This window comes from Microtus ochrogaster, unplaced genomic scaffold, assembly GCF_000317375.1.
Source record: "Microtus ochrogaster isolate Prairie Vole_2 unplaced genomic scaffold, MicOch1.0 UNK4, whole genome shotgun sequence".
NCBI lineage: Eukaryota > Metazoa > Chordata > Mammalia > Rodentia > Cricetidae > Microtus > Microtus ochrogaster.
Window position 1 is genome coordinate 17,455,906 of NW_004949102.1, and position 15,743 is coordinate 17,471,648.

At 44.9% G+C, this 15,743-nt stretch overlaps 2 protein-coding genes across 2 annotated transcripts in view; one reads left to right on the plus strand and one right to left on the minus strand.

Annotated features, from left to right (window-relative positions):
* Nucleotides 1-2,054, minus strand: part of Kiaa1147 (KIAA1147 ortholog) — a 33,060-nt gene extending 31,006 nt beyond the window's left edge. The window contains exon 1 of the mRNA XM_005365866.2: nucleotides 1,708-2,054. Coding sequence (XP_005365923.1) covers nucleotides 1,708-1,975 — 268 coding nt within the window. The 5' untranslated portion in view covers nucleotides 1,976-2,054. The remainder of the gene's footprint in view (nucleotides 1-1,707) is intronic.
* The window catches only part of Wee2 (WEE1 homolog 2), a 32,539-nt gene continuing 18,769 nt past the window's right edge, over nucleotides 1,974-15,743 (plus strand). The window contains exons 1-3 of the mRNA XM_005365891.1: nucleotides 1,974-2,211; nucleotides 10,625-10,700; nucleotides 11,210-11,558. Of these exons, the coding sequence (XP_005365948.1) occupies nucleotides 1,974-2,211; nucleotides 10,625-10,700; nucleotides 11,210-11,558 (663 nt within the window). The remainder of the gene's footprint in view (nucleotides 2,212-10,624; nucleotides 10,701-11,209; nucleotides 11,559-15,743) is intronic.

The following is a 15,743-nucleotide window of genomic DNA, read 5'->3' on the forward strand; positions in this document are numbered from 1 at the left end:
AGAGACAGAGACAGAGAGAGGGGCATAAACAAGAAAACCATAGTCAGCAGCTGTGACTAGAAACCCACACAAAGTTTTTGGGAGCTTTTATGAATTGATCAATATTAATTACCAGCTGATGGCTACCAATAACTGATCAGTGATAGTAAGTGATCAATAATCTATCTTTTCAGCTCTGCCTGTGATTACTGTGAAGTTTTCTTTTCCCCTCCTTTTCCCTAGACTATATCACCAGACAGCTACCATTATGCAGTCAGGAGCCATCAATGCCCCCTTTCCAGTTCCTACACTTCAAGTGACTTTTAAGCTTGCCTCTATTTACCTTCACAAGAATGGGTACTCCACAGGAAATAGTTAGCTTAAAAAAAAAGTATCGTTTTGTCTAACATTACGGGTTTGGGTTTTTTATTTAAATCTCAGTATTTTTTAAAACCACGTATGTATAAGAGTCCTAGTTGTAAGAGTCAAGCAATATGTGTAATTGAAGTAAGAAAAAAGTACGGGGGGGGGGGCGGTCAATGCTATTTCAGGAAACTCTGGCTTCATTTGGTTCAAATGTGCTGGTTGTAATGTAAATTTAATTCCACATAGCAGGTCGAAGACAAAAAAAAAGTTTGAAAGTCAATGGAATGAGGTAAGGAGGCAGACAGGAACCAAAGGGGCTCGAGTTCTTCCCACAAACCCTGCCACTAGGAATGGGGCTGTATGTAGCCTTAGTTAGGGACCATATATGCCTGTTTGCGGGCTCAGAATCTTTGACCACAGTTAAGCCGCTCTTCCGAGAAGCCACCAGTTCCCATCACATCTGGATCCCTTTCATAGAATCCAAATCTTCCTACCATGCATACCTTCAGGGTAGGAAGACTGGTTTCTGGAAGTAGGAACTCCCAGAAGAAAACACTTCCTTCCTTCACAAACACCAAATCCTCACTCCAGCAACTCCAAGGGGAAAGCCGGGAGGCCGAATCTGGGCGTTCCTCCTCCTTCAAATACGAAGCTGTACAGCGGCTTGGGGATTGAGCTGCAGAGCCCACAGCCCTTGCATTCACTTTCACCCCCCATTCGGAACCGCCCACTGTTGCAACGCACACCCCCCGCAGTGGGTGGTTAGGGTAAAGACGGTGTGACATAACCAGTTAGTTCTCCTAGAAAGACAGCCTGCCAGAGAAGGCTTCTCCAGCTCCATCTCCAAATGCTCCCACGTTAATTCCTCAAAATAAAGCCTTCGGAGAAAGTGAACTTGGCGCCTAGGAAAGTTACCTCGCTGGAAGCAACCAGCACAGAGCAGGGTCTTTCAGGACCCGCGTGGGAGGCGACTTAAGCGGGGGTGGAGAGTGGGGGTGGGTTCCCTCCTCTCGGCGTCGAAAGAACCTTCCAGCTGAGCAGGAAAAAGAGAGAAAACAAAAGCCAACGTGCCCGCGGCCACAAACCAACCCTACCGTACTGAAGCGGAGCAAGCGGGAGAGCCGCGAAGAGGCACCGGAGCTGAGCGGAGCCCCGCGGCGGGACGGGGAAGCGGGCGGAACAAAGCCCCCAAGATCCCTGGGTTCCCATCTGGGGCACAGCGCCCCCGTGCCCCGGGACCCTCGGGCGCGGAGGGATGCAGGTGTGTGCAGGGAGTGTGCCTCCAACGGGTCCTTCCCCCGCAACCTAGCGGGCGGTTGCCCTCCCCTCCCAACCATCTCTCCATCCCTAAGCGTCTCTCACCCGAGCGGGGATCGAAGGTGACCACGAACACAGCCACCACCTGGTCCTCCTCCACGTCGCCCAGCTCCAGACGCCCGGGCTGCAGCAGCACTTCGGGGGGTGCTGGCTCGTCGGGTTCCCGCCTTCGGGGCGCTTCCGCGGCCGCTCGGCCGCTCCCACCGCCGCCCCGAGCCCATCCTCCCGCCTGCAGCGCGGGGTCCTGCGGCACAGAGACCGCGGGGCCCTCGGCCCAGCGCAGTAGCGGCGCCGCGTCTCCCTGCTCCACCATGGCGAGGCGAGGCGGAGCCGAGGCGCGAGGGGCGGGGCGGGCTGCGGGCACTCCCCTCCGGGCCTGCCCGCCCCGCCGCTCTGCGCCGTGCGGCCGCTCTCTTGGTGCCCGCCGGGCTTGGCCACACCTGCCCCTGCCCCTGTCCCAGCCGATGGGCATAGCCCGGAAGCTGGCGAAAGTGGCCCGCTCGGGATCCGTGCCCCAGGGCCTGGTCTGGGCTTCAGTTCTGCATCTCTGTATGTGGGTACTCTTGACCCAGAATGTTGGGTGCAGGGCGGTCATCCCTTAGTTTGTCCACCTGCGCGTGGGTTGAAGCGCCTTGCCACCTAGGATTCCACAGTGAATTTGTGTACGTCACCATTATTTTTAAGGACCGGAGCACATATATTATATAATCCTGAGAGCTTGGTGAAAGCTGCTTCCAAGTCAGGAAGTAAAGCAGAGGACTGCTGACTTCCCAGATGTTTCAAATCTACACATAATTCAGGACTGTAGGGTGACTGATTGGGATGACACTGGGAATTTATTTCCTTGTGTATGTGCCATTTGAAGATATTAAGTTGGAGGGTTATGGGTGTTGTTTTACATTAAAAAGAGCAGAAAAAGAAGTCAGAGGAGTGGGGGAGGTCAGTCCTTTTGCTTGTTGCTTTGGAAAGTAAGGATTGCCTAGGAACTCCCTTTGTATATTAACAAATAAAATTTTGAATGTCCCAACTTGGGGGGGGGGGTGTCAACCTGGTGACTAGCTCAGAAGTATGCAAAAGAAGCCATTAAAATCATAAGAAAAAATAAGATGGCAAGAGACAATTACATAGATACACAAGTCACCCCATTATTCAAGAAGGCCCAGTTTCAGACAAGGACTTGGTGGGTTTCTGTGTTACCTGTTATTCCAGGGACCTTGGTGAAGCTCATGGTCTTCCTGCCAGGGATGCAATAATAATATGCTTAATCCTAGTCTCAAGAGAGTCATCAATGACTGCCCACAGCTGCTGCTAGTTCCAAATATGAGACTTGCAATTTAACATTTTACCAAAAAAGAGTAGGGATTGCTACCATCATCATTAGTTAGTTCAGCCTGACTCCCATCCCCTAAAGACATGTTGAGTGGTTATCGCACTCAGTTAATGAGGTCATTACTGAAATGGGAGTTCGGAGACATACAAACCCAGCCACAGCCAAGACACAATCCAGTTTTTATTCGAGAGCACACCAGGCTGGGTTATTCACAAACTCTCAAGGCCATACACCAATACGTGAGAAAACTGCGCCACAGCCAAAGTTCCTGAGGTTGAGACATACAATATTTTATTTTTTATTACAAAATGGGGGTTGGCAAATAATCCTTAACCTTTCCAAAGTCACCAATTTTAGGGGAAATGGATTTTTTTCTTTCTTGAAAAAGATCCTTTCTTGATCTTTTATGGCAATGTGTGCCTCTATCAGCACCCCCTAATATAATGTCCTAGGACTATATATACACCCATAAATGTAACTTCCAGCTCTCTGTAGATGCAGAAAAGCGAAGTTTCCAGACTGACAGCCATGTTCTGTCTTTAGCATAGTCTAGTCTGCTGACCATGGAGCCCAACAGTATGTTCCTAGTGCTTTGCATGAAGTTGCTCAACAGGTATCGGTCAACTCAGGAAGTGAAAGCAGAGACTTGGGCTCCCAAGCCATAGGCCCTCTTGCCAGAATTTATTTAGTATCTTGCAAGTGGTAGGCGCACCAAGATGTTGGTGATGGTGCCAGTGTTCTGCTTTAGTGTACACATTCACAGTCTGAAAGATGTTTTTGATCCTGACCACCAGATTGATCTCTGTATCTACTGAGCTGTCATATAACAATACAGAGACATTGAGTTTAGCTGTTAGCCGTTCTGCTTGAGAACAAGTATTTGAAAAACCATGGGAGAAAGGCCATGATACCAGAGGTACTTGCCTGAGGTAATGATATTTCAAAACGGGGTCACCTAGAACACCATATCTAAATTTTAAAATAAATCATTTACTTTCTCAAATACTAACTATATCTGCATTACATAAAGTACAGAATGTTTTTAGTCTACAGCCTCAATGTAGATTGTAATCGTAAGGACTTAAATTGTCCGATCTTATCAATTCTAGAACAGAGTGAATTTGTGTTTAACCATGCTGTAATGTCTTGACAATTGTCACTGAGGTCTAGCTGTCACAGAAGAGATTTCTGGTTGCTTTGTCAGCCATGGGGAAGAGCCAACCTGAGACTAAGCTGAGTCAAAGACCTGCTTGAAGTCTCTTGGATACGGCTGGCAGGGTGACTTCCATATTGGCTTGTAATCCAAATCCTTAGTTGAGATTTTTCATTCCTCTCCCTAGGGACAAAGCGGAAACAAGAAGTTTCCTTATCTAGCCCTCTTTGTAGGAGGCTGCTTTTACTGGTTTCCATGGCCAGACGGGCATGGAAGTGTAAGGGCTTGTCTTAAATAGATATTTATCAGAGATTTCCTTTCTGTGATTGCTTGTTGACAGTCTGTGTTGGGTTTGTTTTCTCTTTCTCTTTACATCAGATCATGAACATTTTGGTACCCTATAAAGGAAAACTACATGCATTATTTTGGTGGCTAGTGTTATGTGAGAGCAGGATAATTTATATCACCATCTGTCATTGTTGGAGAGTAAAGCTCTTCCCCCTTCTGCTGTGTCTCAAGTTTGACCGAATTTCACACTTACCGTAAAGCTCTGTAACCTTCAGCCCTGTGCACATACTGGGAAAGATGTGTGAAAGACAGATGTTTCTCAGACTCATTCCCCAGCAGGGAAAGCAGCTATCAGGCAATAGGTAAAACGTGGGACGAGGGTAGACAATCAGTCACCAGTCTGTTGATCTGCTAACAGCTCGAGGTGGCCGACTGGGTTCAAGTGCATTCTTTTCTCTTACGGTCTTGATTGTTGTATGCTTGTATTTTGTGACTGCATTTTTTTTCAAAATATATGCTAGAAATTTGTGTTTCCTCTTTAGAACATGCATGTCCATTTAATGTCTTAATCTTACTCAGTCTTGTTATGATGTGAGACTTAACATTTCCCACTGAATAGCCTATATTTGTATGTACTTAGGGAATTATTTCTTTAATTCCTTTGAGTTGTAATTTCTTTATAGCATAATGCTAAATTACTGTATTTGCTGATTATGCATTTCTAGCCATTATCTATTTTTACACTCCAACTACACCCATGGGAGGCCCTGGAAGGTCTTAGGATAAGAACATTATGATTCTATTTACTCTTGCCCGTTAGCTGCTAGATGCAGAATAGAGTACATGAAGTGAGGTACTGGATCCCTGTTATGAGCCTGACGTCTTCAGCGAAGAGACACGGGGCATGGGGGTGGGGGAAACAGAGACGGGATTTCAGAGGAAGTGAGTTGTTCTCACATGAAAACAATGCAGAAGGAGAAGTTGAGAGGAGCCTATTCAACAGGCAGAGCAATCTGTGATAAGATCAATGAGAATCTGGAGTTCCAGAAAGAGGACTGTGATGTAGTTATAAATACCAACGCTAGTTGTCTGTGGATAGACAGCATCTCTAGTAACGACACTCTGTGGAAGTGGGTTCAGACCAGTTTTAGAGGACTGAGCCCACTGAACTCCATATTGAGAGGCCAGAACTGGAGTGATGTCATTCCAACACTTTATGGATCAGATTTTAAGATACATGTGTAATTATTTTATTTGGTTACAGGTAATTTAATACTATCACAAACATTTTAATAAGTAGATATTTATAGTAAAGGATTAGTCAGTCTGGAAGACAAGTTAGACAGTAAAGCCCCTGCTTTTTAAGCATGAGGACCTCAGTTTGCTTCCTAGAATGCACATTTAAAAACCCAGGCATAGAAGCACACTGTTGTAATCCTGGCATTGGGCAGGCAGAGAGAGACAAGTGGATTCTGCCTTCATCCCCAAACCAACGAGAGACTCTGTCTCCAAAACAGAAAGAAAAGGAAAAGAAGTCAGATAATAGTCACTCGTGTCCTCTGTCATCTGCAGGCACCCCTCCATACACACACGTACCTGCACATACAAGAACATACACACACACGAGCAAAACAATCATACTGCACAAGAGATGTAAAGAGCAGAGATTGCCATGTCTAGCTCCCCACTTCCACTCTATCTTTAGAGAAACCACTTTGGACCATTTCGGAATTTTCAGAGTTTCTGGTGAGTAACCCTGTGGAGAGGTGTTAATTCTTCTTTATCACCATCTCCAACCGCTCATAAAATGCTTTCTAATCTAAGTGTGGTGGTGCATGCCTGCAATCTCAGCACTTAGGAAAGGGACAGGAGTGTCAAGAGCTCAGGGCCAGTCTCAGCTTCCTAGAGGATGAAGGCCAGGCTGGCTGCTCTATATGAGATAATCTCTTGAAAAACAAACCCAGGGGCTGGAGAGATGGCTCAGTGGTTCAGAGCACTGGCTGCTCTTTCAGAGGACCTGAGTTCAATTTCCAGCACCTACATGGACCCATAATGAAATCCGGTACCCTCTTCTGGTCTGCAGGCAGACATACAGTCAGAACACTGTATGCAGGATAAATAAATAAATCAGAAAGAGAGAGAGAGAGAGAGAGAGAGAGAGAGAGAGAGAGAGAGAGAGAGAGAGAGAGAGAACGCACAAACCAGTCTAAACTAAAGTGGGGGTAGGAGATCTTACAAAAATAAAACATAGGTGTAGTGACTTTGTAATAGCACGAGATTCAGAAGCACAAAGAAGTGGCCTCAAGTAATTTGATCAAGACTTCTTCTGCAACCTGTCCTTGGGTCAGAAACGAGATGTTAAGTCAAACAACCACAAAACTTTCCCATACTTCCTGACTTATTCCACGTTAGAAAGAAAAGGTCTATCTGGATGCCTGTGTGTTGGTGTATACAGGTACATGCAAAGATGAATACGCCCATATATAAAGCGAGCAAGGAGGCGGAGGTCTCCCATCTCTGGCTGCAGTGCTAGCTGACGTATAGGTAGAATGACTTGCTGTAATTGTAGGGAAGTTGAAATTTTCACAGCTAACAGAGATGCCTGGACAGCGTATCATCTGAATTACTGTGCACCACTTCAGAAACCTGCTCCTGCTCAGGGATACTCACTCAGCCTCTACACCAACAGTTATTTTAATGAACAGCTTCTCATTCTAGCTAAGGGGGAAACTGGGGCAAGATAAGCCATGCCTTAGTGTCTGCTTGATGCATTCACTAGTTCTGTAGATTGCAAAATGGTGGATTAGCCTGGAGATTTTTATTATGGTCGTCAAAGTATTAATGGGTGAAATGACGTGAAATCATTGATTTGCTCTTAAATATCCTAGTGCACACCCTCAAAAGACTTGATGCTACAAGGAGGGCTGAGTTATAAAGCTGTTTTAAAGCTTGGAGCCAGGTTATCGTACAGTTATAAAAATATAATATTGTCTTCCCTGATGTGGAGTTGTTTATCGTTTTCCTAAGAAAAATTCAAACGGGGTAGAGAGCTGGTGATCGCACTTGTTGCTCTCCCAGGGGACCCAGGTTTGTTTCCCATCTGTAACTTCAGTTCCATCGGATCTCACACCCTTTTCTGGGCACAACACATTTGAATGTGGACTGTGTGTGTGTGTGTGTGTGTGTGTGTGTGTGTGTGCATGCGCGTGCATGAATGCAGGCAAAACATTCATACATTCAAAATAAAAATGAATCTAAAAGAAGAAAAATGTAAACAAAAGTATTACTGGGAAGCCAGTGTTCCGGTGCTTTCCGGTGGGGGCAGTCCTACCAAATATAGAACAATCTAACATCACAACTGGGGTTATCTTAGTGACAGGCTTGCTTACTTCACTTTGAAATGATGTGGCAGAATTTCGTGGTGGCCTGTTGAGGTTTGTCTTTACAATTCTCTCTCCAGACTGAGGGGTCATCAGCCTATGTGACCTTCCTTGGAGTGACACAGTCTCATCTTCGAATGCAGTGGTTCTCAACCTGTGGGTCGAGACCTCTTTGGGGGCTGAAGACCCTTTCACAAGAGGTTGCCTAAGACCATCCTGCATAGCAGATATTTCCATTACAATTCAACATAGCAGCAAAATTACAGATATGAAGTAGCAACAAAAATAATTTTCTGGCTGAGGGCCACCACAACATAAGGAACTGCTGAGAAGTCGCAGCATTGGGGAGGTTGATAACCTTAGAGGCTATACTTTCATACTTCCACTAGAAGAATCTGTGATCTAGGTGAACACAGGTTCCATGCCTTGCAGGATCAGTTGCAGCAGGCAGATCTAGCTTCTGCTTTCGCTAAGACCCCAGACCCAGAGTGGATTCTCCTTACCATTTGGTAGTATGTTTACAAAAGACAAACTCCCCCCAGATAGGAGGCTTGGGGATCTGAATGCCTCCTGGCACATGAGGTTAGATTCCTTCATACACATTTCACTTTTGTGATTTTTAGTTTTGTCTAGGCAGCAATTTCTGTTAGAGTATTTTTTTAAAAAGTGAAATATTTGACTATTTTAAACAAAACTAAGAACTATCATTTCCCCAAATCCATCCAAAAACCATTGATGGAACACCTACTGTGAGCCCAGAATTAAGGGAAGGAACTCCTTTTGTTCGCATTGACACAGATAATGTGGGGCCTCTGTTAACAGATCACCCTGGTTATTATGGGATGTCTGGGACGGATGCGCTGAAGCAGAGCTGGAACTTTCCATAGTGTGAAGAGGCTAGGAATGGAGAATCGAGTATAACATGGCAGCAAAAGAGGTGAGCTTCCAGGCCAGGGGCAGGACCGGGTCACTGAAGGAGCAGCTGCTCATTTCTCATTGATTTCCCACCCTAACATCATCTAACACAATTGGTGGAAAAAGAGTATGGCTGGCGCTAGATCTTAGAGAATAGCCATTGGCAACACAAGAGCTAAGCACAGTTCCTCCCCAGACAAACAATATAATTGTAAATAAATGATTTAGTATATTTGTAGTTGAGAAGTCTAATAGGGAGAGAGGAAAGGCAGGGCACAGTGGTAAACAATAATCATCTGATCTACCTGGGAAACGCCCACCTGACCAGCTGCTGTGCCCCATCTCCAGATCCAAGACACACTCAGTATTTTATGTCAGGCTCCATTCTGTTGGGAGCAAAGCCAACAACCAGCTGGCCTGCAGAAGAAGTGGCAAGTCATGTGACGTGAAGAAGGGGGAACGGACCGACTCGGAGAGGAGTCTTATACCCAAGAGCCTTACACCTGGGCTCAGAGTTGCTGTTGATGATCATTTTTTGCTGGTAACCTATACCTTCCTTTCCCTTGGATGGCTTTTTATTGCCACTATGGGATGCTGAACCTCTGACAAATGTGGGCACTGAGTTTCCACATGTTAAGAGGATTATTTCGCTGCCTGTTCAAGAACCTGAAACAGTGTGTGTTGGTGGGAGGGGGTGGGGAAGACCAAGAAAAACTCATCAGTGGGCCACCTGCCAAAGCCCTGGCTCATGAGGAAGCCTTCAGCTGAGGATGCGTTCTCATTCCCCAGTTTGTATTTAGGCTGCCCTTTCTGTGAGTCCTTGTTAGAACTTCCTTGGGGAAGGAGTGGGAGAGGAGCAGCTTGTGAAGGGACCAGCGGGGAGAGGAATGGGAAGCAGTTGTAAATCCAAGACTCAGGTGAGGGGGGACTACAGTTGGTTTCAAACTCTTTAAGCTACCTTGGTCCCTCAATCTCTTTGTCCTCTCTATTGCTCTCTTCACGTTAGGCCCCTTCAGAGTCACTTTAAATGTTCCATCGTTTTCCATTTTTTTTTTTTTTTTTGGTTTTGCGAGACAGGGTTTCTCTGTGGTTTTGGGGCCTGTCCTGGAACTAGCTCTTGTAGACCAGGCTGGTCTCGAACTCACAGAGATCAGCCTGCCTCTGCCTCCCAAGTGCTGGGATTAAAGGCGTGCACCACCACCGCCCAGGTCGTTTTCCATTTTTAACTGACTGCCTTTCACATAGATTTCACCTGCAGTATCAGTGAGGATTCCTTTTCCCCCATCTCTTTCATTTCATAATTTTGTGTACACACTGTGTAATGATTATTATAATCAAATTAACATGTCCCTCCTCTATGGGATTAGACCCCCAAAACTTGTCTACCTTATAACTAAACTGGTTGTCCCCAATCTCTGGAAGACATTGTTCTACTTTCTGCTTCCGGGAGTCTACATTTTCTAGACTCCACATATTAGTGAGCTCATACAGCATTTGTGCTGTACTAATTTAATAGCACAGTGTCCTCTGGGTTCACCCATATTGCCAGAAGGGCAGGATTGCTTTTGTTTGTAGCCAGATAGCATTCCATTAGCTATATGTGCCACAGTTTGGGAAACGCATCCATTTGCAGCTGGCATGAGCTGGTTCACGTCCTAGCTGTGCTAGTGCTGCAGAGAGCAAGGGGATGTGGACATCTCTTTGAGATGCTGTTTTCATTGCTTTTGGGGGTAATTTCACTGAAGAATATTGTGGGATCATTTTTTTCCACCAAAGAGGCTTCTGAGGAAGAAAATAAATAATTGAAAATATCTTTAAAAAGGCATTCTATAAAATATGGCCAATTTTGGATCAAAGTGATTGTATTTTAAAATTTTTACTACCATTCACTTCCAGGCACTGTTGTCCTTTCTAAACCTTGTCAACTCAAAAAGTTGTTCAACCTCCTGATCGCTTTAATTGCTCATAATCGGTAGGGAGGGATGATATTTGAATCAGGAGAGGTGACCCCACTGAGGAGGAGGTGAACATCAGGCATTGCTTAAGGATCGTGAGGATCGTAAGCGATGCTGAATCCTGCTGCCTGCTGCCACTCGCCGGGAGATGGGTGTGGTGTGAAAGCAGTAGAGATTGGTCCTGATGCATGGCAGATGTGGAGAGTAGAAAATAATTTCCTTCTGGTAATGGACTTGCTCCCCAATTGACTAATGGACGTTTTTCATAAATTAAAGGGTGCCAAACCATCTTATTAGTATTTCATAGCAATTGGCCACTGGTAGACTCTGTGGGATATCAGGAGAGTTCTTACAGGGATTGGATGCAGTTGATTGGGGAGTTGCTGGAGAGTTCTTTAATCAGAATGGAAATCAGCATATGCTGAGGCCTTAGGTGTGTGGTACTTAAGGGAGAACATGTGCAGTGTGTCTCTCAGCTGTTGGTGGGTAGAGGGAAGGGCAACCTAAAGCTATGTTCCCTTCCCAGAGACCTCCTTGCCTGCACTGTAAGGCTCTCCGCTGAGGTGGCTGACAGAGGGGTTGACCAGAATAAAGAACTAAACTTCTCTGTCTGTGAAGAAGATTTTGAGAGTGGAGGTCAGATGGCAGCACAAGGCACCAGAGAGGCCCACAGCCCAGCGTCTGAGAGGGATAAGGATGAGGAGATGGAGGAACCCAAGTCTCCCCCCAGAGGTGAACATTACCCTTCTCAGATCACAGACATGGAAAGACCGGGTCCCTCTATGTGGGTTCCAGCCCTTCCCAAATGTCCAGAGACGCCAAGACCACCCAGGAAGAGCAAGCCACCAGTCGCTGACAGCTTCTCCACACCCAAAGTGAGTAAGCCGTGGAGGGGGGGGGGACCAGGTCTCTGAGATCTGTTCTATGGATCAATGGATGGGAGAAGAGGGTTTGGTCGTTTGCATCTATGATGTATCTTCTGTTGCCTGTTTCTTAGTGGGAATGGATGCAAGTTTAAAGTTACTAGGAAACAGAATGAAATGTCTAGCTGCTTGTTTCCCTCAACTACTAACTATTTGGTATTAGCTACTCAAACATCTTAGCTGAAAAGATCTTAGTTAACGAATAGTAGAACTGGAAGAGCTGTGGAGGTGCACAGCCATCCTGTGTACTTTGCACATACGAAACCCAGTTTCTAAGAGTCTTACCTCAGCTGCTGTCAGAAGTAAGGCTGGATCCTTCATTTTTTCGGTTTGGTCTGTTTTCCTTCCCGTTATGCCAGCTGGCTGTATTTCTGGGTAATTGCTTACCAATATTTTCTAGTTCAGGGATGGTCACGTTAACCATCAGCACATGCTCATGTCTGCTGCTGTTGCTCTTCCCAGCACAGAGTCCCCTCTGGTTTGGGCCTAGTGCAGTGCTGGCACCTCTATTATACTTGGGGAAAGCAGAACTTGTTTGAGAATTGAAAGTGACATCAAGTAAGCAATGGTTGCTTGTAGATCACATATTCTTTGATTTACACTACATTACATTGCTCATTTATTGAAGCCAGGGGCTTGGGGATGGTTACATCTAGGAGATTCTGATGACATGGTGTGATTCCCAAGGTTGAATATTAGCTTGGCTCCCTGCCAGCTCAGCTGGAGCTACTTAAGATCATTATAACCTGTGTGATCCTGCTCATGGCACAGTCACTGCCAGCGGGCCTCTGTGGTGCCTGCTGAGGGCCAGAGTGTGTCTACCAGGAAATACTAGGCTTCCCGTTGAACTACAGACAATCAAATCTGTTCTGCTGTCCATCAGAAGGTGTTTCAGTGTTCCAGTCCTGACCAGCTGATTATCTGTATTCTTCTTGAGAGCACCCTGCGGGTAATAAACACAGGACACAATCTCTCTTTTCAACCAGCTTACAGTTCATCAGGAGATGAGCAGAGTGGTATTTTGAGAGTTCTCTGTGAAGAATGACTCTCAGTAGGATGATTAGGAAAGAAAAAAGGTGACGGGAGCAAGGGAACAACACTGACAGTTGGTGAGGTTTCAACGGGTGATGGGGAACGGGCTTTGGGAATGTGCAGGCAGGACAGTGGGATGAGCATACATATTTCGTTCATTACACCACCCACACTGTGCTCTGTATTAGCAGACCCTCTGCTGGAAGACACCATTTACTTTCTTTAACGAGTACCCTCCCCCAGTTAATAAACAACTAAAGAAGTAATAAACACCCAGAAAATGTGATGTAGAAGAATGGCAGAGTTTGAGGAACAGAAATTTGGAATTAAGGTTCAAAACAGTGAGGGCAGTTTTCTAAAGGAAGTACTGTCTGAGAACAGACTTGGGTAATGAACTTGAGTTTGCTAAGTAAAGATGGGAAAGGAGACGCTCAAGCATCCACTGAGTATCTGAGGGGAAGGAAAATCATTTGCTATTCAGTGGAACAGTAGTCTTTGTGTAGGAGAGATGAACAGTCTATCCTAAAAGTGTTGAATTAACCATGCAATGGTTTTGAGTATGGGTATTCTAGTCCACAATGTAGACTAGATCAGAGAAAGTCTTGACACAGGGAACAATTCACAGTGGATTCCGTTGAGAGCAGAAAAGGGCCAGAACTAGGACAGGCGTGTGCAGGGCTTAAATTGAGAGAAGCTCAGGAACTAGTGATAAATCGATGGGGTGTTGCATGGAAAAGAGGAATGGGAGATAATGACGACGCCTCTTGCTTGATTAAATAGGTAGAGCCTGGGGTCAAGACAGGAGACACTGAGGATATACACGTTTGGGGGAGGAATAAAACAGATATGTGGACTGAATAATTGGCTATGTGGGACATGGAAAACAACTGAAGCCATGTGGCATTTAGGAGACCAGTGAAGCCATGGCTGGGAATCAGGTCACATGTCTGCTATGAGAAGACAGGTGCTGCTGGTCTTGGACCATGGCAAGATGAAGAACAGGTACAGAATAGAGCCTGGGAAAATAGGTGGAAATACAATAGGGAAAATACCCACTTCCCTACAGAACATTTAAATCAGGATGAGAACAGAGCAGGGTACCAACTCGTGCTGCTTTCTGGAGACACTGCTGCTGAAGCACAGGAAAGCAGGGTAGGCATATTTCTGCTTTTTCTAAGAGGTGCAGGCAGAAATGGTGTCATTTCCTTCTCCATAAGGGATTCTTAGCAGAACCACTGAAGAACACTGAAGAAAGTGTCTTAGTAAGGTTGGCGCAGCTGATTACGTTAAACATTAGCTGATGTTTAACATCGCAACATCGTAGATTCAAGACTCAGCGGCTTGGTCGGCGTCTGAATTAGCAGCTTGTAAACACTCCAATGCTGTCTTGACAGGAGGCTGCCTTCTCACCAGGATCTTCAGAAGTCAAGTAGCTGTCCCTCACATCTCCCTTAGTCGGCTAGCGTTGTCATTAGACATCTATCCACAATCTCTGGAGTGCACACACCCTCTCTATCTGCTTTGCAAACTGCTCTACTTTCAGGCAAAGCTTTATTTAAGAATGAATATTAATATCTTTCCTTTTATTGGTGACCACAAATTCTATTGGCCTTCATATTTCCAAGCTAGAAATCCTAGTGTCATCTGCCATGGTATGATTTTTTTCCTTGTTTTTATCTGAAAATTTCATAGACTCTTTTTATTTTCCTTAAAATATGGCAGAAGAATTATGGGAAGCATTGCAGATTTGGACACGCTGCATTTCATATGTGAAAGATGCATTGTACTTAGCATTATAAAACTAACATTCATTGGGGGAATGGTCTAGTACAATTCTGAGTTATTTCCAAGATTACACTGGTAATGGGGACATAGCATTATGTACTATAGTTTTGCTTATTTTGAAACTATAGCCCTTTTTATGATAAATTCACTAGAAAACAATGACATTTTCATTTTTTAGTGTGGGTTTTGAACACAGTCATAAGATTATTCACTCTGTGAACTCTAAGATACATTAAGATACTTATAAAAAATCCTTGACTATGCCACTGGTCTATTTTCACCTACAAAATTATGCTAAGTTGTATGTTCCATAACATCTTTCATTTCTGCTTATGTCAATTTTTTATTGAGTATCTATTAAGTCTAACCATCTTTGAAAGCTCATATTTAACAGATCAGAGGTAGTTTGGCTTCTGATGTTACACTGAAAAGTCAAAGAATCAAAATAGTAGGATCCCAAGTGCAACAAGCATACTGTAGAGTTCTATCTTGACCACATGTTTACTATTGTGTGCTTGCAGAAATACAGCATGGGTAGTTCTCTAGATCCTGACACGTAGATCTAATAACATCCTATTCTTTCAGGATCCTTTGTCTTTGAACTTGGCAAATTGGTCAAATTCAGGATAAACCTAAGTTCAGCTGTATTGGCAAGTCTTCATTCTTCTATTTATTGATAGCTGTTTATAGCCATATCAAAGCCCTGAAATCTGTTTAGTGATTTTTGTTGTTATTATTACTTTTACATCCCAATGTTTTCCTCGCTCCTCTTCCCTTCCCCCGATTCTGACCCCCACTCCTCTCCTCCTCCATTTCTATTCAGAAAAGAGCAGGCACCTCATGAATATCAACAATACATAGCTTATCAAGTTGCAATAACCCTAGTCACTTCCCTTCATGTTAAGGCTGGACAAGGCAACCCAGTATGAGGAATAGGGTCCCAAAAGATGGTAAAAGAATTAAAGACAGCTCCTGTTCCCACTGTTAGGAATCCCACAAGAACACCATGCTATACACTGTAACATACGTAGAGGGTCTAGGTCAGTCCCATGCAGGCTCCTTGGTTGTCATTTCAGTCTCTCTGAGCCCCTGTGAGCCCAGGTAGTTGATTCTATGGGTTTTGACCCCTCTGGCTCCTAAAATCGTTCCTCCCACTCTGCCGCAGGATTCCCTGAGTTCCACTGAATGTTTGGCTGTGGGTCTCTGAATCTGTTTTTATCAGCTGCTGGATGAAGCCTCTGATAAAAACTGGGCTAGACACCAATCTATGTATAGCAGAATCTCTCTCTCTCTCTCTCTCTCTCTCTCTCTCTCTCTCTC